This window comes from Molothrus ater, chromosome 1, assembly GCF_012460135.2.
Source record: "Molothrus ater isolate BHLD 08-10-18 breed brown headed cowbird chromosome 1, BPBGC_Mater_1.1, whole genome shotgun sequence".
NCBI classification, from domain to species: domain Eukaryota; kingdom Metazoa; phylum Chordata; class Aves; order Passeriformes; family Icteridae; genus Molothrus; species Molothrus ater.
The window spans coordinates 91391726-91413655 of record NC_050478.2 but is presented as its reverse complement, the minus strand read 5'-3'; the positions used below and the strand labels follow the sequence as shown (position 1 = coordinate 91413655).

At 36.7% G+C, this 21930-nt stretch overlaps 1 protein-coding gene across 2 annotated transcripts in view; it reads right to left on the bottom strand.

Annotated features, from left to right (window-relative positions):
* Positions 1 to 21930, bottom strand: part of GABBR2 (gamma-aminobutyric acid type B receptor subunit 2) — a 456950-nt gene that overhangs the window by 30637 nt on the left and 404383 nt on the right. For both annotated transcript variants that reach the window (XM_036399440.2, XM_036399448.2), the window contains exon 15: positions 8379 to 8489. In XM_036399440.2, coding sequence (XP_036255333.1) covers positions 8379 to 8489 — 111 coding nt within the window. The remainder of the gene's footprint in view (positions 1 to 8378; positions 8490 to 21930) is intronic.

The window sequence follows — 21930 nt, the reverse complement described above, 5'->3', positions numbered from 1 at the left end:
ATGTTAGTTCTGATCTCTGCTGAGAATTTTGATTAAAGAGTCTTTAGGGAAGGCATGCATAAATACACATTGGGATGGAGGGAGGCAGCTCCTAGCAGTGCTCCAGTGCTGGATTCAGAGAGGTGTAGGACACATCTGTCCCCAGTCACTGCTTTACACCAGTTACAATTCCCATCCTGAGGCTTCTGATGGACCCCACGCATCTCTGAAGGAGTTTGAATAACTCAGGGGTACACATGCCCCAAGAGAAACCTGTCACCTAAAATTTAAGGACACCTCAGCCTACTGTCAAGCCTAATGGCCTAATTTTAGTCCTTTTTGGTTCTCAACCAATGACAGAATGCAGATAGGAAGGGCCGCCTACACTGTTATTCATGAACTTAAAGCCTTCTACAATTTTGGTGGTCTAATACACACATCTTCTTGATATAGAAAGTGCCGTAAAATATTGGTTTGGATTTTCTCAGAAGACATGGGCAGCTGTACAGGCAGGATTGGTTTGTTTCATCTTTTGTTTGAGGGTAGGCAGCTTCCATTTAACACTGATTTAGAGTATTGCCTTTGCAGCTGCTGGTATGGTAGGTTTAGGCTGGGTTGTCAGTGCACCTAAAAAGGCTACAGTGAGAAAGTCTATAATGAGAAAACCACTGTATAAATTTGGAGAAAACAGTATCTGAAGACAACAGGATTGTATCATCACTGTGATTAAAGACAGAATAAAAGAAATCTGTGTTAAAATGTTAGAGGTGTAACAGGAGTATGGAGAATATTATACTTGTGTTTAGATTCAACAGGCAAACTTTAATTTTAAGAAATGTTGTACTGACCAAATTTTGATACCTGAAAATATATTAAAAGAAGAAGACAATTGGAAGACACTTAAAACTGTATTTTAGAATTCTACCAGCTAGTTAATTTTAAGTCTTGTTCATGAGAATTACTGCTAAACACAGTAACAATTGCTTGGATCCATAACGTATATCAATGCAACCAAGTGCCTAATTTGCTATTGGATTGCACAGACTGTCACAAGACAGGAAAGAAATTATTTATTCACCTCCATTTCCCTGCACTGCCCTTAAACTATTTTTTAAATGTTTCATTATAAAGTCATGCCAGCTTAGGTTATGAACAGTATTAGGAAAGAAAGATAGAGAAAATGACACCAAAGATATCTGACAAGAGCAGAGAAATACCAGAGGAAAGATCTCCAGTCTTGTCAGAAGTCATGCTTGCCAATAACTAGGGGATATGGTATTGGAAAGATTATATACTGGACTAGGCTGCAGCTTTGCAGCTAATTGCTGTGTTGTAGTAGCACAGCCCCTGTTCACTTGTGGATTGTAGCCCTGCTGTGTGCCACATAAAAGAATAAAAGCAAGCCTTTTCTCCAAAGATTTTACATCTGGAGACTTTTGTTTGTTTTGGTTTTGTTTCTTCTAGCTAGATTACTGTGAGATTTCCCCCCCTGGCCCCCTTAAACCAAGGCAGTTCTGGACTCTGACCCATGAAGACCCTTCAGCCTGAAGTAACTGTGAAGCTTGGCTTGTGTGTTTCTCTATTTGGATTAATTCATTAAATCCAGTCATCACAGACACAGGCACATTTTTATTTCAGTGAAATGGCTGCAGATATTTTTCATTAAAAAAAAAGTAATTTTGGTTTTCATGTTTTCACCGCAGAATTGTGCAGTACAAAATACTGAGCAGCTTCCAGGAAGATGCATAGAAAAATGACTTTTTTTTATTTTTTAATTACCTGTACAATAAGTAGGGTTAGAAAACTGAAAGGCAAACTATTCCCTTTTAGGTCTCTTACCTTCACTGTCAGTACAATCTGATGTTAAACCATTGCTCACTCCCCTGGTCTGCCATGAGTCAGCTGTGTATTTAGTTAACTTTCACAAGGCTGCTCTGGATCGACATTACTAAAAAGAAGCTTAATATTCCTATTGAGCATTAGGACAAGAGCTAAATATTGATTTTAATTGCAAGATATGCATATTCAGCCACTCAGCTGAAGGACTTTCTTCTTAAAGGTCTTGGCAAAACCCTTTATTCCTAGTGCAAGACAGAAAAACATCTGCACAAAGCTATGAACACTAACAGGCATCCAGATTTCACTTTGTACTCCACTCTCCCAAATCAACAGGTCAATAAAATATTTTCCCCTCTTTTCATTCAGAGTATATTTGACTTTTTGCATGAAAATTCTGCTTAGTCATGAAACAATTATAGAACCCAATTGAAACAAATACATAACTGGTCATTAGCAAATATCCATTTGGAATAGCTTTCTACTGTCTCTGGCATAAGATTACCACAATTACAGGTCTGTAAAGAGGTGAAGCACCTCTGCTAAAAGCCAGTGTGTGCTACAGTTTAAATCTATTTCTGCTATACAAAAACTGATGCCAAGAGACATGTAAGGGAATACTGCACTATCTGCAACATTTCAAAAATATATTTGAATATATTTCCTTATGGTCATATTAGGAAAAATTTATCCAACAAAACCATATGGAAATGTGGCTTTGGATGCTAAAATACTGTCCATGTTTTATTGAAAAAATAATAAATATCTGGTACCACTATAAACTACTTTCCCCCACCACAAAGCTTGACTGTCTTCCTCTCTAATTATTGTAAGATGGGATAGATGGGTCCCACCATATATATGAGTTGGAATCATGCAAGTTAATTGATAAGGAGGTAGGTCCTTCTTCTGAGTTTTCTTTTTGATCATGAATAGAATTAAAAAGAATGCAAATATATGTGTTAAAAATCAGAGGTATTATCAGAAAACAATAGGGAATTTTAACATAAACTGAAAACTATTCAGTTTTTCTACACATAGAATGTATTAATTTTATAAAGAAATTAATTAATAATATGGTTGATATAATCTGATAAGATAATTGGGAGGGACTTGAGGAAATAATCTAGTGGAACCTCCTGCTCAAAAAGCAGGCTCAGATGTGAGTTCACTTAAGGTTGTTCATACTTTTATTCAGTCTGGTTCTGGAACTTTTTAAGGACAAAGGCTGATCAAAGTGTCTGGGTGAGCTGCTCCACTGCTTCCCTTTCCTTAGTGACAAAAAATTATTCTTTACATCCAGCTTTCATTGAGTAAATATAAAATAAGAGTAAAATAATAAAAGGAGGAGCATGTGTTGCACACCACAGCTGTACTGTTCATACCCAGCTCCTGGGCTCGACACACACAGAGGGCTTAAGCACCTGGAGCAGCAGTGAGAAGCTACATCCAGTATCCAGCAAAGACAGCCAGACCATCCCTCAGTAGCACCTGCAGGTACCTAAGTGCTGTCAGTGACTGAATTTTCTGCTGGATATTTGTGAACTGGTTCCTGTCACAGAACCAGCATCTGCTTCTCTTCTGCCTGCTGAGGCAAGAACACCAAGTGCCGACTGAAGACTGGGCTGCAGGGCACTGACTGGAACCCAAGCTCTAAACCATGGTACCTAATTCCTTTTTTTGAAAATCTACTTCCAAGTGCATGAAAAAAATGGAAAAGTACTGTTTATGTATTAGCCAACAAAGCAAAGGAAGCCTTTGGAGAGGAGAAGGGGTACCAGCAGGTATATTTGCAAAGAGCAATGGAAAGATGTTTGTGTATGTGCTGTAAAGGATATGTCCAAAGCTGCACATGCGTAAAAAAGCTATTCTTACCTTAAAAATTGTTTTGGTTGTTGTGGAATGTAAAACAAACAAGGAATAAAATTGGCCAAAGACTGGGCAGAATGTAACAAAAGTTAAAAAGAGGAAATTCATAATAATGATTGTGAATCAAAGATCTAAAATAGAGATAGTGGAAAGGTAAGTTAAATGTATAGTAGCAAATGAATGGCTGACAGCATTAACAGAATTCATAAGGATTTATAAAAATGGAGAAGTGGAGAAAAATGAATCGCAATAACGATTCATTCCTTGGGAGATGACAGATTCAATAGCAATGATGCATGATAAGATACGCTTAACAAGGGGTTTTGTCCTATATTTACATAGAGATGAAAGAGTCCATTCACATCTTGCCAAAACAGTGAAGTACAGCTTATTCCAGCAGTAAGAGAGAGCTCTTGAAAACTCTGTCAAGACAAGGTGTTGTAATCACAGAGATCCTGTAACTTACATGCAGTAGTTTTAGGAATTGATTTAGAAGTTGTCTGGACTGCTGGGCTTAATTGTTGATATTTATTGGAATTCTGGCAAAGCTCCACTTAAGATACAAAGAGGCCATATGGGAAAAGACAAAGTGGAACACCCCCCGTGATTACAGAGCTATTGCCATAATTTCTATCCTAAGCAAATTAATGAAATGGCTGACACATGAACTCAGCCAATAAGTGGGAAAAAAAAAAGGGATACCAATATAATTCAAATTGCTATTATTTTTTTTTAAATGAGTTTGCAAGACTGAATAAAGGTAATCACATTCATGCAGGGTATATGGATTTCCCAGTAGTGTTTGTCTTAATACTGCACAGTATCATTATTTAAATACAGAATGCTATAAAATCAATACAAAAAATTTAAATTGAAATCTGTGTGATGGATCTCAACATATTACTATTAATGAGAAGCTATTAAAAAAAAGAAGATAGTTTTAAAAAAAATTCCAACTTAAGCTGTCCCAGATATGTACATTGACTTGAAGGAGATAATAACATGGCTGAAAATGATGCAGAGGAAGCAGGGGGTAAGGATGTTAGACAACTCACAGAAAGACTTTTAGAGAAATCACAGAAACTGATTTCTGTGAATCAGAAATTATTCACATTTGGCTGAATGCAAGGAAATTTGCCTAGAAATAAGGACATCAGGTAATTTTACAGTAAGAGGGATGACATATATGCAAGACCCACCAAAATTCAAGGCTTGGAAGTAAGACAAATTCAGCTTCGCAATTAGAGAGCCTTAAGAAGCAGAGGGTTCTTTCAGACTTTAAATTAAGATTGAACATTATCCCAAGGATCTATTTTAGTTGAATTAATATTTTCTTTGGCTTCTAAATCAATTACAGAGTTGTGTTGAGCAGTATGTCAACTATAGTGAAATGTTGGAATATGAATAGTAAGAAGAAAATAAATTTCTTATTCTTAGTGACATTTATCAAGTCCCATGATGAATATGCATTATCTTTTTCCTATCTCAGTCATGAAATACTGATATTTTTCATTCTTGGCAAGGTTAGCTGAGGACAAAACAGTGTCTGAGAAGTGGCCACTATTATTAGTTACAGCTTAAAACCCCCTCAATTAACACAGAGAGAAAATAGGATTTCATACAGAGAGCAACAGTCAAGCTTAAAATATAGTTTTGCCACAAAAGCCTGTTTCTCAGTAGCTGAATAACAGGTACCTGTAATAAGATGTCAGGGACACAATGAAACTTCCAACATATGTACACCTTGAGTCTAATGTTAACACCAAGCTTTATCAGGAAGAGAGGAATTAAACAGTAGACAAGACTAATGTGTGTGTGATTAATAAGCAAAGCATTCTAGGAGCCCAGTCCAGCATTGTTGTGGCTGAGATGAGACAAGTAACTCATACCCCTCAGAAAGATGTTAGTGCACTCCCTAATAATGCACCACCAGCAAGTTTAAGGTGGTGTGTTTTCTATCATCCTTTGGCATATATGAAAGAAAGGTGCTTTTCAACTATGTCTGCCTCATCAAAAATCAAAATACTGCAACTGACATGCTGGTGTTCAGGTGCAGGTTGGACTTGATCTCAGAAGCATTTTCAGCCTAATTGATTCTGTAGTTCTGTGATGGTCAACACGTACACATAGACAGACCTTGAACTTGTATGCAGCCTTTTTGGAGCTGAGCTTGAGATGGGAGAAAACAGTGAATCCTCTAGATGTGGAGGAGCTGGAGAAGACTAATACACTGGTTATTAAAAAAAATTAATAAAATGGTAAAGGCAAAATTTTGGATGGTAATTTCCCTGTTATTCTCTAGTCACCTGAGGAATCTAAATCTAATAACTGAGAAGCCTTCATGCAGAGTAAGCATTTCGTCACATCCCTTCAGAGGCAATTGAAGAATTGTGAATCTGACTTTTAGAGTTTGCTAAATTTAATGAAGAGGGATCCAGTGTATCCTGTTAAGTAATGCCTTCCCTTATTTTGCCATTCCTTGCCTTCCCTGCCCTTTCCTGCCCTTCTGTGCTCTGCCTTACCCTGAGTGATTCATTCACTGCATCAGTGCATTTAAGACATCTGAATGGACAGTATTGCTTTTACTTCAAGACAAAAAAGAAAGGAACTTTTTTAGGTTAACCCCATTTTTCATATTACCATTTTGAGGCAAGAGGTCACAGTAAATAATTTTGGCCTAAGTAAAGCAATTTCACCTTAACATTGTGCTGTAATTAGCAATACTAGCTCTTTAGTATATAGCATGTTAAATTAGATATGTGTTTTATTACTAAAAATCACAGAATTTTGTATTAGCTAAACCTTCATAAACAGTAACAGGAGAGGTTGTGTTTTTTTTGTTCTGAAGGCAAAGTATGTGGTGTACAGAATGTCTTTAGTGATGAGATAAAATGCATCAATTCTGTTGTCCTCATATCACTCATTCACTCTTCATAGCAATTATTTAAATGATTCAGATGAGTATCTTCCATTTTAATATGTAGCAATTTGTGTGTTAAGAGGCCACTGGAGTAATAAAAAGTGTGTATTTCACTGGTGGTTATGAAACAGTGTCTGAAATTATTGAGTAATGGCATATGTAAAATAAATGAGATATTAGCAGTGCTTAAGCTGAATATTATAGATATACCACAAGCCAAGAAATTTGATAGTGAATTGAGCATTTTATGTATGCATGTATGCACATATATGCACATATTATTGTCTAATAATGTAATGGCATTTGCAAAATAAGTTTGCAAATGACACTTGCAGACTTAAAGAGAGTCACATATCTTGTAGAAAACAGTCTAACATATGTGCTGACAAAAAAATCTAGGGCAAAGAACCTAAGCAGTTTGACTGATTCTACTAACACTACTCAAACTTGAAAGCTCAAAGAAAGTTGCCAGAAAATGTATATTCCTTGATGCTGTGCTACATCCATGGCCGCCCCGAGCTGACCAACCAGTAAGACATGCTGAGGTGTGGTATCTCTCCTAATTCCTGATCCTTCTTGAGAGATTACATATGTCCTAGCTCTTTATTTCCTACTTGGGCATTCTCTGAAAAGGAGGCATCTACACCTAAAGCTGCCTTTTTTAAAAATTTCTTTTTCTTTAAAGGAAGCTGAGAAAGCTTCCTTTTGACTAGCAGCTCGAGGATCAGAGCTCTCACCTGGAGACACGGTGCTGGTGCCTCCTTGCTTGAAGAGTGGTCTGACCACAAAGCAACTGTTTAGAATTTACAGAAACAAAACTTCTCATCCCTCCCTGCTGAACCTCATATTGGATATTTAAAGACTTTTCAGCCTGAAAAAAGCAGCATGAAAAGCAGCAGGGCTCATCAGAGCAGTCATTCACAAGGGAGAGGGAACCAGGCACCAGCAGCCCCCTCTGGGCAGCAGCACCAACCATGCCAAGTGGAAGCAGCTGATCCAATCCTTCCCCAGTGTCCTAATGAAACAGCATGTTCCAAATGCACTGAGCAGATTGACCCCTTCAGGCAGTGTGGACTAATGTCTGTCAGGCTTAGGATCCAGATGGGGCTCAACTCTAGGAAGGTGTTCCACTGGTCAGTGCTGTCCATATCAGATGTTTTCAAAACCTTCAGGCTCAGGAGCTTTTAATCACCTATACAATTTCTCTTTTTTCCTCTTTTTTCTTTTTTTTAAATTTTTTTAAATTTTTTTTATTTTTTTAACTAGCAAGCCTCAGGGTCCCTGGTTCCTGAAGTCTGTTTTAGTTACTAAAATTTTTTATGGAGATGGGCCTCAGTGACAAAAGGTTTATTTTGATTCAGACCCCAGATTAATCTTCCATCTCATGACTATTCCTCAAATCCATTAGCAACTAAGAAGCAAACATCTCAAACAACCAAGTTCTACCTTTTGGAGAACCTTCAGGAATTTGGATGATTTGACTTCTTTATTTACAAAGTTGTCTCATTTATAGACCCATCTTTTCAGTACTGAATTTCAAAGTTTGTGGTATATTCATAATATTCTGCTCAAATGCTACTGATGTCTTATTTATTTTACACATGCATATATCCACATATTACTGTCTAATGAACACTAGAACAGAACTGATTGTAGAAGTTGTACTCAAAGCACTTTTCACTCAATCCCAGCCATCAGGAAAGCAAATATAATTCAGTTCATGCCTATCAGCAAATAGCAGCTTGAAGTGATGTGCAGAAGAAGCTGTGCTTACCATCAGCAGCCCTTTGTAGGCATAGACAATCCCAAGCCAAATGGTCATGTGGGTGTTTTCGCAGTGCTCCAGGATTGGTCGGATGGAGATATCTCTGCCCGCAGGGTCCGGCTGCAAAAACAAAGGGTGAAATGTTTGGACTCAGATTTCCTTTGCTTCACACCTCAGTGGTACTTAGCTCTATTTCAGGAGATTGAGGATGTGTAGGACACAGAGTGGACAACTTAAGAGTAACTTGTGGTGACAGCAGACCCATGAACCTGCAGAGAAGTACAGTGAAAAGCAAGGATCTGAGGAAACAGTTGCTAGATAGCTACTACCTGGTGAGGTCACATCTACTGCAAACCTGAAAGAAAATATCTGAAGTCACTCTATATTTAACAGTGTCATTCATATTTATCAGCTTTAGGACATCTACTTTTTCTATAAGGCAAACAGCTTGAAAGAACAGGCATGAAAAATAATGTATTCAAATTTCTCTTTCCTTCACCTGCAGCTCTTGTGTCACTGGCAATGGCTGATAAACATTTGAAACATTGCTGTGTTTCAGGTGGTTTTTCATTGATAACCATGAGCTAAGCAAAGACTATCTGAACTGTAGCAGTAGCTTCGGAGAGATCATAAATCATAAAAAAAACCCCACAAAAAACCCCAAACCAAAAAAACCAAACCCAAAACAACAAAAAAATCCCGACAACAAAACAAACTAAAAACCCCCAATGAAACATCTGTTTTAGAGCCAGTGATTGCCCGTGCAAAATGAAATATTGAAAAATGAAGATGAAGCTTTGCAGTTTTCCATTTATTATTTTGAAAAGGAGATTGTATAATATTGCAGAATCAAGAGGACTTGGAGACTATCAGAAGTGTTTGTATGAAGGAGAAGCAATAACAAAGGCTCAGAGAAATCTGCAAGAACCACCCCTTGACCTACTCACTTTGTTTTTTTAATGCACAGGGGAAAGAACAGCTGGCACGCAGAGAAAAGGGTTACTAGCCACTATGCTGTATGCCATTAGAATAGATATTGAGGTCTGGTCAAACTGCTGGACTGCTTGTTAATGGTGTACATTGTTAAAGAACACAAGCATCTTGTATGTGATTCTAAGAGAACTTGTTTTAGTTACATACTGCAGAGCACTCCTGTTGAGAGATGCATGTACCTACAATCCACTGTGTTCACAGAAAATCCTTAAATACTGAAAGCTATTTTTTACTTCCAAAGAATGGATTTGAGCTTCACCCAAACTAAGATCAACCCAGATGGAGCTTTCTCTATCTGGTTGTCCCAGTAGGCTTTTCAATTTTCCTGTTTTATGAATAACACATGTAAAATGTCTCATGCAGAAGTTTAATGACTATTATAGCAGGAAGAATAAAGTTTTCACTAACTGAAAAGTAGAATTGTACGTGGAAGAACTTTGGGGAGATCTGAATAATTTCCTAAAGGTTATTTTTGCTTCCTCTGATGAGGTAGGACTTCTGCTATGTATTTCAGTGGTCATAGCAAAAATCTTCAGTTCACTTTCTTCCACTGGTGTTTTTGTATGTGAGGCACTTCCCCTGACGTCATGCACTGTAAAAACAGTGAGAAAACCCAAACAACCTTGTGCTATGATGCACTGCACAGTGAAACTATTCACAATTTTCTTTGCAAAGCCTCTAGTAGGCAAGACATTAACATTTAAAACCTTTTCCTACCCTGAACTTCTGTAGAAACCCTAAATGGGAAAATAAAGCTCTTGGAAAAAAAAAGGTGTCCTAAAATAAAATAAGATAAAAAACAATGCAGCAATATTAAGTCTCCCAAAGAGCTTATGACTCCATCCTAATGGTTGTTGATGGCAGGCAAACAGCCATTAGCTGAAGAACTGAAATGACTGCTAACATTAAGTGTCATCACAACATTTAAGAAGCTACAAATGTTTGTCTGGGGATCAGTTGAACTACCTCATTCTCCCTGATCAATGACAAAAGCCCAGTGCTAAAATTTAGGTGCACTGAAAGCACATTTTCATGTCAAAGTTACAACCGAATACGTTTAACATCATTTTTTTCTATTATGTAATAAACTTCACAGGACAAATCATTCACACTGAGCTCTGAATGTGTTACTGATGTGTCAGCAGGACTGTACTACAGAGAAATTTTTCTAACCTGCCAAAAGCTCCATCTCTTATGGTCTGGAATTACAGAAGTGACATAAAATTTAAGGTTTTCATCATCAGAATGTTTTCCTTTTTTTTTTCCTTCACACTGGCGAGTCATCAGAGGACTTTGCTTTCCCAGTTCCACATCCTCCATGCCAGGTATTTCTTCTATTTCAGTTTCCCACCTTTCTGAAGCAAGAATGTGTATAAATAATGAGGACTTTCACCAGGTGTGATGGATGATGTCATGTGGTTTGTTTTCCTTGTTCCTGGATTGAAAACTCTTATCACACCTGGACTGAAGGATTCCTCCACTTTTCAGTAACTATAAGTAATTGGAATAATTCCCTGTTTTGGGAAATATTAATGAAATGAGAACTCCTATTTGGTTTGTGCCAGATTATATGTTTATATATTTTTGCACAATTTATATATTCTCTAATTAAAATGTAATTCAAAACTGGAAAGTGTATATCCATTTATTACTCAAAACTTCTCTTTTAAGATCCAGGCACAAAAATGATGAAGTGGAAAATATAATTTATTTTCAAATACTATTAGAGAGTAAGCATCATTTCCTTAGTAGGAAGATTGTCAGATTTTATGAGGCATGATAGTGCAAAATCAATGTTAATTAAGTAAAACAGTGTGTTCAGGTTTTCTTTGTGAGATAGGAAAATCCTGTGAAGTGCTCTAGGTAGACCAGGGAAAGAGAGAATATTGATTGCAGCAAAAGTGTATATGGGGTAGAACTTCTTTCAAAAGACTTTTGAGATCTGCAAGGTGGTAAAATTTTTAAACAAATATTTGCTGAGGTCCTGTGCATGTGCGGTTAAATGTTGGCAGGTAGCAGCAATTTTAAAGTGAATGAATTTTGCTGATTACTTACCACTACTGCAAAATGACATTTGTGTTCTACTGTTTTTAATTTGCCATTCTGTTTCTTCACTGATTTTGCATGAATTAACTAATCATAGCAAAAAGCAGGGTTAAAAAAAGTATGATATTTTCTGATGTCAAAAGAATTTTTGAAAACTCTACAATTACAGCTGAATGGGGCACTTGACTGACCTCTCTAATCATCCACCATTTGTGCACTTTGTTATTGCTTTAGAGAGGATGACAACATAAATGCTACCAGTGATTATATATGTACTGGAAATTTGCCCTTTCCTTTTATAGAAAACAATCTCAATGCCCTTCAGATGTCATTCTCAAAAGCCTGAAGACCTCCTATCTTGTGATTAGGCTGAAGCTTTCCTACCTCTTCTGAAACCTAATAAGGTTTCTGACATTAACATCAATTTCTGGAGTGCTTTCAGCAGTTGAACAAAAATAGTTTAATCTGTTCACTTCATGCAAGAGTTCTGTATCATCACCAGTAAAATGCTTGTTTTACATGAGATCTGCCAGGTCCAGAAAGCAACCCAAACCAGTAAACAGATTACCCATAGAATGCTGATATCCCCTGTGTGTGTGAGTGTTCAAGCTATTATTAGTCAATTCTGTAGTTCCGTTGCCTTTTTCATTTTCTTTGCTCTTCAGTCTTCTGGGAGGGCTGGCAGGTCCTTGTCATAGCAGATGAGTGATATCCTAGGTGGGAACTGGCAGAGTGAGAAGTAAAGCTTAAAACTATCAGGGGCCATCAGGGAAATCAGATTTATTTTTTTTAATTTTTAAACCTATAAGTGCAATTTCTTTGTGGTTATTACACTAGCCAAAATCTCTCTGGAAAAGGCAGAGATTTGTATGGTGACTAATTTACCTTTGACTTATTTTGTCTTTATTGCTATTCCTTTTCTGTAGCTTCACAAAGGTTTTAAAAGGAGGAAGGGTCTGTGCTCCCTGGAGCATTTTATCCAGCAAATATCTGTGAAGAACAGACTGGGCTAGCACACAATATCCAAAAGTCCTTGCCAGTTTTTCTACACAATCTCCTCACCAGGTCCCTTGGCCAGTAGAGCAGAGGATTCTGTTTGCAGAGCTGTGGTGCTGCTGTGACAGAGCTCAGTGGGGTCAGTCTCAGCAGCTGGCTCAGGACATTGCAGCAGAGCCCACTGTCGCTCTGGGCCACTTCTGGAGCTGCACTTTCACCAGTGAGAAAGGTCCAACATTAGACCTCAGTCCCTTTTCCAGAGATGGGTATGAAACATAAGGTAAATAGCTGCAGCTTCTGTTTACTATGATCAAAAGAAACTGTGTGTTTCCCACGGTATAGGAAAATGCAGGATCATACTCTTCTGTCACACTGTTAAAATGGCCTTTATATACCATCCCACTCTGTTTTATCTTCCCTTTAAATGGCTTCAACTGAACTGGCATAATGACTGTACTACAGTGAGTTTGCAGTATGAATTAGATATCTCTGGCATCTTTAATTTGGCACATTTAGCAGTCATATGGAGCTCACATGTGATTGTCTTAAAACTCAGACTTTGCTAAATTAGAAGATCATTCTTACTTCTTAAATTCAATTTTTTTTTCTTTCCTCCCAAGGATAATTATAGTTGGTTTAAACGCTGAATTCTGTAAAGGTGCTTCATAAAAGATTCAAACAGTTTGAGCACACAGTGTGAAATTGAGAGCCAGGCTCTTAATTACTGATGAAAAGAGAAGGATCAGACACTGTCAACTTTTTGATTACTTAATAATTTGTAGGTATTTTTAGAGCAAAACAGCTGATGTGAACAGTGATATGAAGAAGAGATTTTCCAGGAAATGGATCCCTTTTGTTTCATGTATTTTTTACTTTGTGCAGTCATACTTTCCATTAATGCAAAATAGGAATGACAATACTAAGCTAGGGTAGCTCATTTGGAATGTCTTCCAATTAAAAATTTGGTAGGCAACCTAGAATAATAGGCAACCTTGTTTGTCTTTGTTGATACCTGAGCTTAGGTTTGGGTTACATTATGGATCCCATCTTATGTCACAGAGTATCTCAGCAAAGCACAAAACTATTACTGAATTCTTGCAGTTCAGCGACCAATTTAATTTCCCTCCAATGTTAATTGAAAAGTTTGGACATTTCTGTAACATTCTAATGATTGAAAGATGAGGTATGCAGTGTTTCAGGACACAAGCTTTCTTACACAGATCTGAATACACACCCCTTGCCTCTTTGACATGAACGAAAGGATTTCTTTAGGTTATCCAGTGGGATTAAAGGGTATTTTTTGCTTCATTCATTTTCTTGTTATACTGAAATCCATTTCACCACCCCACCTGAGTCAATGGACTGGACTTCAGACATTGTCTAATTTCACAAATACTTCAAAAATTAAACTATTCCCACAATTTGATATAACAATATATATGTTTATACTGAAACTCCTAGAAATCTTCATTTCAAGTGGTATTTTAGTATGAGATAGTAATTCAGTAATGGTTAGCTTGAAATCATGACACAACAAAATGACACCTGCTGGAATACCAACATGAATATCCTTTTTTTATCCAGTCCTTTTCTCAATTTCGTTTTCTAACGAATAAAAATTGACCATGTAAGCCAAGGAAAGTGTACTGATATGTTTGGGGGCTTCAAGGAAATTGATGTTGCTATTTTACATCCCTCAGCTTGTTACATATACAGAATCCAGTCCTAAATTTCCAAGTGAATGGGATTGAAGAAAGACAGGAAACCTCCTCTCCTCCCCCAAATGTATTAGAGATAACCACTGTAATTCCTATTATCCCAAAAAACCAAGGTTTGATAATACAGACATAGTGATATCATCCTGCAATATATTTAAAAGAAAACTTCTTTTAAGGTCCCCATCTGCCTCTTGTACAAATAATTCCATAAATCACTCAGCATACATACTGTAAATTAGTCTGATTTAAAGATGATAAAATGCCAGAAGAGCTATTTATAAACTCTTGTATCATGAATTTGTCCATACATTTATTTGCAGAGAAAATCCCCCATCAGCATTATTTATAACATCACTTTACTTAATGAGTTTTATTTCCCTGTTGTGGTGGTTCATTTTTTTTTAAATGAGAGGCAAAAGGTTCCCAGAGATATCTTGCTATTTTTATTAATATCATCTCCTAATCCAAGCAGTTTCATTTATTTGCATTAACATAAAATGCAAAATAATAGTTTAGACTGAGTCAAGGAACCTCTGTGATGCTTGCAAACAACCAAAGACTAGGAAATAAAAGGGAAAAGGCAAAATTCTATTGAATCATGGAGAGTTTCAAACAACTGTGACTAAGTCTTCCCACTCTGCACTCAGCCATCGCTTCAGTAGAAATTTTACATCATATTATTTCCTCAGAGAATGTTGCCCCAGTTGCATATCTAGTGACTGGGTAATGAAATTTTTCTGTGTATGTGCATGGAGACAGAGGGACAAGTGTTCCAAAGACTTAATAAAGCACTCGGCAGCAGAACGTGTGGTTTCCTTTGAGGGGAGGGCAAGGGGCCAAGACACACAAGAGAAGTAGGTCAGGGGAATGAGGAACTCTGCTACTACCCAGACCCTCTTGCACTGTACAGATTCTTCCAGAAAAGTGCAGTTCCTGGTATCAGCTTCACAAGATGAATATTGTCCCCTCCTTTCTGGTGAAGCTGCCCAGAATTGTGGCTCACAACCCAGACTTGCAGTTCCTTCTAGTTTTTTTTTCCTTTCCTAGCTAGATTTCCTGCTATGCTGAAGGCCATGCCAGGCACTCCTTTTGGTGGCTGGAGCAATTCAGTGCCTCCTTGCTTATGGTAATGGAAACAGGCAGCATTCTTGGGAATGACAGCAAAGGCAGAAAGGAGAACAGTGGAGTGAAACCACAGAGGACAGCCAGGGACAAACTGTTTGGGTGGCCCCAGCTGGAACCAAGTTAGATGCTGTTTTTTTAATTAATTTCCTAGTGGGTAGGCTTTGAGTTGTAAGCAAGGATATGACTTACTGCCCATTATGTGGCACTCAGAGAAACTGGATTAAACACTTTTCCTGTAAACAAGCCTGGCTTGCACCCAACAACCAACAGAATCTATCATCAGTTGCTTCTTCCTGTAAGAAAAATCAGATCCTCTATTGTGCCCAGATATTTGGGTCAAGGAGGACAGCAATCTCACCTCTACAATTGTCTTATATTTTCTGTTTAGTGCTATAATTCTCTTGATTTGTGGATTCTAAAAATATTTACTATTATGCTTATTTGCATTATAGTCACAACAACAACAACAAATGGACATTGACTTAATTTTGAAAGTGAAAAATCCATTCCCTAAGAGGATTTAAAAACATATATATCATGTGTGGGAGAAGAGGGAAGCATAAAATAGGGTTGTATGACATTTTCAGAGGCAAATACCAGCAGAGACCACTGCCACCTTATGCAGGCACTGATAAATTAATATTTTCTGGGCTGTAGCAAACAAAAAGAGATTAATTATCAACATTAGGGATGATTTTAATTACCTCACTTGTTTTTTTTTATATTTTCCAAAACAATAAGATGATGGTCCATCAACCTATTGGAGGATTTTGCTGCTATTTTTATGGCTGCACTAAGACATAATTGAGGAACTGCTGTAGTAAGGGGAGGTACTTCCTTTGTTTTCAAACATCTTTAATTTTTAAAATCTAAGACTACTTTAGTAAGTATATTCCATAATTTCATCATGATGATTCAAGCAGAAACATCTAATTCTTTTCCATGAATCCTTCTAAAATTAGGTAATTCAACTTCCCCAACACAAAAGCTGCTTTCTCTTCAATCAACTCCCAGTTTCTTTTTGACAGTCAAACATAAGGTGCATCTTAATGTACAGAAGTACATGAAAACGTTAGTCTTTGATAAAAATTTTGAAGATTTTGATTTTTTTCTCCCACCTTGCAACACCAGTAATCTCTCAGATATAACATTTTTACATACAATTTTCATGCAAAAAATGAGTGGATGAATAAATCAATAAAAGTCAGGTCAACAGAAATGTTTTGATTACTTCTAAAGACTTGATTTTGTTTTGACCTTTCAAAATTGAAAACCTTCTTTGATGTAGCCTAACTCCATTTTGATAAGAAAGATCATGCTGAATTCAAAAGAGATGTTCTTTAGTTAACAAAGGTCAACGAGAATATTTTAGCACTTTCTACCAAAAATAATTCTGCATGGGAAAACTGACTGAGACCACCTTTTTTATTATAAGTATATGAATCTTATGGCTACTCAAAATTTTCTGAGAAACGTATCTCAATACTTAGGGAATATCATCAGCAATTAGCTTGTAAATCCGTGTTCTTGACGGATTACTTCCAAAGATTCATGCTGGCCAGTATAACTGAACCTAAATTAGAGCAGTGAAACCAATGAATGAACCACACATCTTTGCAACTTTTACAGACATAATTATGCCAGCAAAGCTTACAGGTAAAAGCAGGTGATTAAAGGTATACAAATATGCCTTTATCTTTGGTAGAGTCTTGTTTCAGCAGTGAAAAATGTACGCTTAAACGAAAATTACACTTGGAATCTTAAATCAATGTTCATCCTGCTTTAAAGAAAGACTCTGGAATGAGGCTAAATATTTCACAGTTATATTGACATTACAGTTAAAGGAGACTATCTACTAGCTGTCTCATCTTCAGCAAAACAGAATATAGGTTTTCATATTAATATTTCAGCTCCAGTTTGAAATAAAGCATCTCTTTTAGAAAAAAACCTCTTGTGACAATAAACCTATATAGCTCTTGCTCAGCCAATTGTATTGACTGTAGAAAAAATAGCCCTAATTTTGGTTCTGATGTCTAAAATGAAATATCAGGTTCCTTTAGTTCTCACTATGTTTTGTCTCCCAAAATTGAAAGGCTGCACAACAAAGTTTTGTTGCTCTCTTGTTATTAAGAGACTTTGACCTAGTAAACTCTTAATGTAGTCCTTGATAAGCTATGTCTTAAGCTCATGTTTCACTGTTGACATATTTTATCTTTCTTTAACATGCCTTATTGGTCTTCACTGGACCAGTGGACCAGCACATTTCCTGAAATCTGAAGAGTAGAATGGAGTATGCTCAGCTGTCATAGCTTCCCTACAGACATATCCAGGATTAATACCATCGTAACACCCAAGGTCAAGTTAGACCAAAATGTATACATGTAACCAAAGGTGCCACAAAAATCTCTCCATTTTTCTTTTCTCTATTCTAAATGAATACAGAAATGTGAAGGTAGCTAAAAAACTGTAGAAAAGAAAAAAGATAATCTTGAAATCTTATTCACCAAGTATTTCTCTTGATTTCATAGGAATAGTTGACATGAGTGAAAACCATAATAGTTGCAGGTAAGCTACCTTGAAAGCTACATGCCCTCAAAACACAAAAAGAATAGCAGTTACAGGGATTTTTGATTTTTCCATGACATCTTTCTTCCACAAATAGCAATTTCTGTGTTGCCACTTCTATTGACGTTATTCAGAGCAAAGCAGGTAGTCATGGGAATTTTTTCTTTCTCGCAGTTCAGTAAAACTTTTATGCAACATTTTTCTTAAATAATTTATTTTCTTTCAGCATCTGTCAGACCAGATTTCATTTAACACAAGTCTACCAAACACTTTAAATGTTGCAGGTCCTTTGCTCTGGTATACAACAGAAGAATGTTCAGCTGAAAAAGCAAGCCGTCGTGGGAAAAAACCTAGCAACCATAAAACCAATTTTATATTTCCATAGAGTTTTTTTTGCATTGTTAAACTTGAAATCATAAAGGTTTTTGTTTGGTTGGTATTGAAGCATATATATGATATATATGTTTAAATATATGTAGGTAACACAAACAGATAATTCTGAACCTACTCTATCTTGCAATTCCCACATATTCTTGATAATATTAGTACATTTGCTTATTTTTAAGGTGATGTCTCTGTGACTTCTTGCATTAGAAAATCTGGACAAGACAAAATGTTTATTTTTTCAAGCTAGAGAGTTATAGGAAGCATTTATCTGATGTGTTTTCATTTCTTTTCTATAGCTAAATATATAGTGTATATCCATAGCTTTACATTTTTTCTCTTGTCATGAGAACTTGAAGTTATCCTGGTAGGTAGAGACAATCTTACCTATAAGCATCTTCCCAGTACAGGTGTATCATACTGTGTCAGGTGTCAGCATGTTTCAGGAAGCTGCATTCTTTCAGTATTGGAAGCAAAGTCTGTAATCTTTACTGGACTTGAAGAATTCATTGAGGTGGTTATTTCCATGGTAAACTGTCTAAATCTATCCATACCTTTTTTTAATAAGGTGTAGTTAGCAATTTAATAATTTCTCCTGTTATTTTTTTAGGGATGTCTATTCCATAGTTTTATTTTGACAGGTGAGCATGTGTAATTCTTCTAGAGCACTTCTAGAACTGACATGAAAGCCATCAAAAACTATTTCTCAGCATAGCCCCTGACAGCTTACATTTACACCCAAATTTTCATTTCTGAGATCAAGGCATTAAAGAGAAACAGTAAGGGATTGATGCCTTTGTTCTTGATACCACTTTTCACAGCCCACTGAGAGACCAGTAGAGGATGAGATAAGCACAGGGAGACAGGCATTATCAGCATGAGGGCAGGAAAAGCAGCACATTTATGAACAGTGATGGCTGGTGTCAGCCTGGTTTGTCTGACTTGGCATTCACCTCCTTTGCAGTATGCACCTACAGTCACCAACCAGCCTGTCACACATTTCAGAACAAACCCTCTGTCTGAGCTATCTGAGCAATTACTATGCTGTCCCCATCTCCTCTTTAAGGTTGCAGCATGACAGGACCTTAGGAGAGGTGGGAGGTGGGATCTTCTGGCACTTTGTGCTGGGCTGTGTGTGGCAGTGCTGGGGAGCTCCTCAGAGCAGGACCAGCCAAAACAGCTGGGTAAGCAGCACTGCTGTGGCCCCAGGAAATCTCAGTTTTGCTGATGTGCTTTGAGGAGCTAAGGAAACTGCAGAACGTTCTGCTACAGAGCTCTTCGTTGATTCTCTCCAAAGTAAATCCACACTGAGGATCTCTAGAGCACTTCTGGTGCCAGAGCCAAGTGATCCAACTTAGTAAGGTGAGATGTCTTAGTCCTCTGCTGGAGTAATCTTTCCTACCATTGAGAAACTAAACTGAAGCTTGAGGCGGTATTCACAACTCATCTGAAGCTTGAAAAAGCATCAGCAGTGACAATTCCTGGTCACTTGAGTTTCCATACAAAGTAGACTTTTGGTAAATTACTGACAAAATTAAGTAAGAATCTCACAAATATATCAAGGATATAGAGACTGAAACATCAGATCATTTTGGCTCAGGAAGACTGTGGGGAAGAAAGGAAGTGGTGGTGAACACTTTTGCCTGCCGAATTACGAAGAAAGGGAAGAGAGAGCTAATGCAGAAAGTGGACAGGTTCACATGATCCTCCTAAACAGCATTTCCTTCTTTCACCACCAAGAGGGATATGAACTGACTCAGCATTAACCCCATACATAGTTCCCCAGTTAACACATATAAACCAACATATATAAACCAAAAATAGACAAGAATTCTTTCTGCAGCCTGGTGAATATTAATTAAAAAAGTATTTCTTAATGAACTTTCGAAAAAGTGATTTTCTTCTTTTTGAAATGTGTTTGTATAAGTAAATCTTTATTTCCATGCAACTAGGCCTGATGCTCCCACAATCACCTTGACATTACCTTATAAATACACTGGTCATTCAATACAAGAAATTAAATAACAGCAATTATTGATTAGAAGCAGCAAATTACTTAGGAGATGGTTGAAGGCTATGAAATCTACCTCTGTATGAATCAGAAACTTTATTATAATTATTATAAAAACAGGAACTCTTATAAGGGAAAAATACGAATGTAGTCTTTTGAGCTTGACTTAACAAAATCCTAATTTGAAAAATACCTATCCAATATTACCTTCCAGGGATGAATGGACAGGGGAAGACATATGGCAGTTTTTCATACACTTGTTTATGAACAGACAAGTATATCCACCACTGAGCAGTGCTAGGATATGTTCAATGGAATGAACAAGTGCAAAACTTTGAGTAGACCATGATTTAGCTAACCTGTTAAAACACAGGGATTTATGTATGTCAGACAGTGAATAAGTAGCATGGTTTGGTTGCATACAATCGAGGGATTATAAAATCTACTGTTTATGAAAAATTTTGAAAGCACCTTCAAAGGTGGACTCATACTATTGTTTTCAGGGAAAAATCCAAACTAATGCTTACCTTATATTTCAAAATATCACAGTTTTATATTATATGTATAATATATAGAATATTATACAGCTGAAAGTTAAATGAACCCATTCTGTACAGACAGATTATGACAGCCTTCCTTAATTAAATAGAATCATCTTCTACAAATAATTCTTTGCTTTAGTAATTTGGACAAATTGAGGAACAATTGGTTAAGCAAAAAGTACCTGAATAACCGCATGTAGTGTATCAAAATGAGATAATCCCCATTACACAACTTGCTTGTTAAATGGTCACTTAGCACTGTATGAGCAAGCTCTCACAGTACGGCCCTATGCATTTAAATTTTTATGGAGACATATTAACTTCTTACTGTTCTTTAAATACCTTTTATCCCCTGAAGACATAAAGTCTGTGGTATCTCGATTCCTATATCTGCTAATTATGACTAAATAAAAGGTTTCAGTTTTCAATGCAGTATTTTTAAATACACTGCTTTCAAGAATTGTATCAAATCTAATAGTCACAATATGCAATTTGGGTTGACTCACAGGATCATGAATCTAAACATTGAGATATTCATTGCTCATGTGTGAATCAAATCAAACCCTCAGGACCAACATCTCTTGTGACAAGCAATAAGAAGCTTCCTCCATTAATGTCTGACATATATTAGCTGTGCAAATATGCTCTTTTTGATTAAATAGTATGCAGATGTTATAGTTCAATTCTATTCCCAACATATTTTCACAAGTATGAGTTCTTGTTCTCTCTTTAACAGGCTCTATGTTTGCCAAAATAGTCTCCAATGAGTCCACTAATGTTTAACTCCATGGTTAAAATCATTTGCCTATGCCATGGCTTACAAAGACACACCATATTGCTTACAGATTGAAATCAAATCCACCAGGTACCATTTGTTGCTTCTGAGGGTTTTTTTTCAGAATATTTTACTTGGTGGACAATTAATATAAATAAATACCTGAAATTCCCTGATAGAACCCCTGCCTATATGGACATAAGAATATCTTTACTGGCATCTTCTAGCCTCCTAGGCTAATCTGCACATGTGCATGGCTATCTTCAACCCTTAGCTTTCCATCATTATCTAAATGAAAAAAATAAAAGAGAAATGACAGAAATACACAGATGAAGGACATGACTGGATTTTACCAGTCATGTCATAATTTTTTTTATTTTTTGCCATCATCATGCCGATTTTTAAT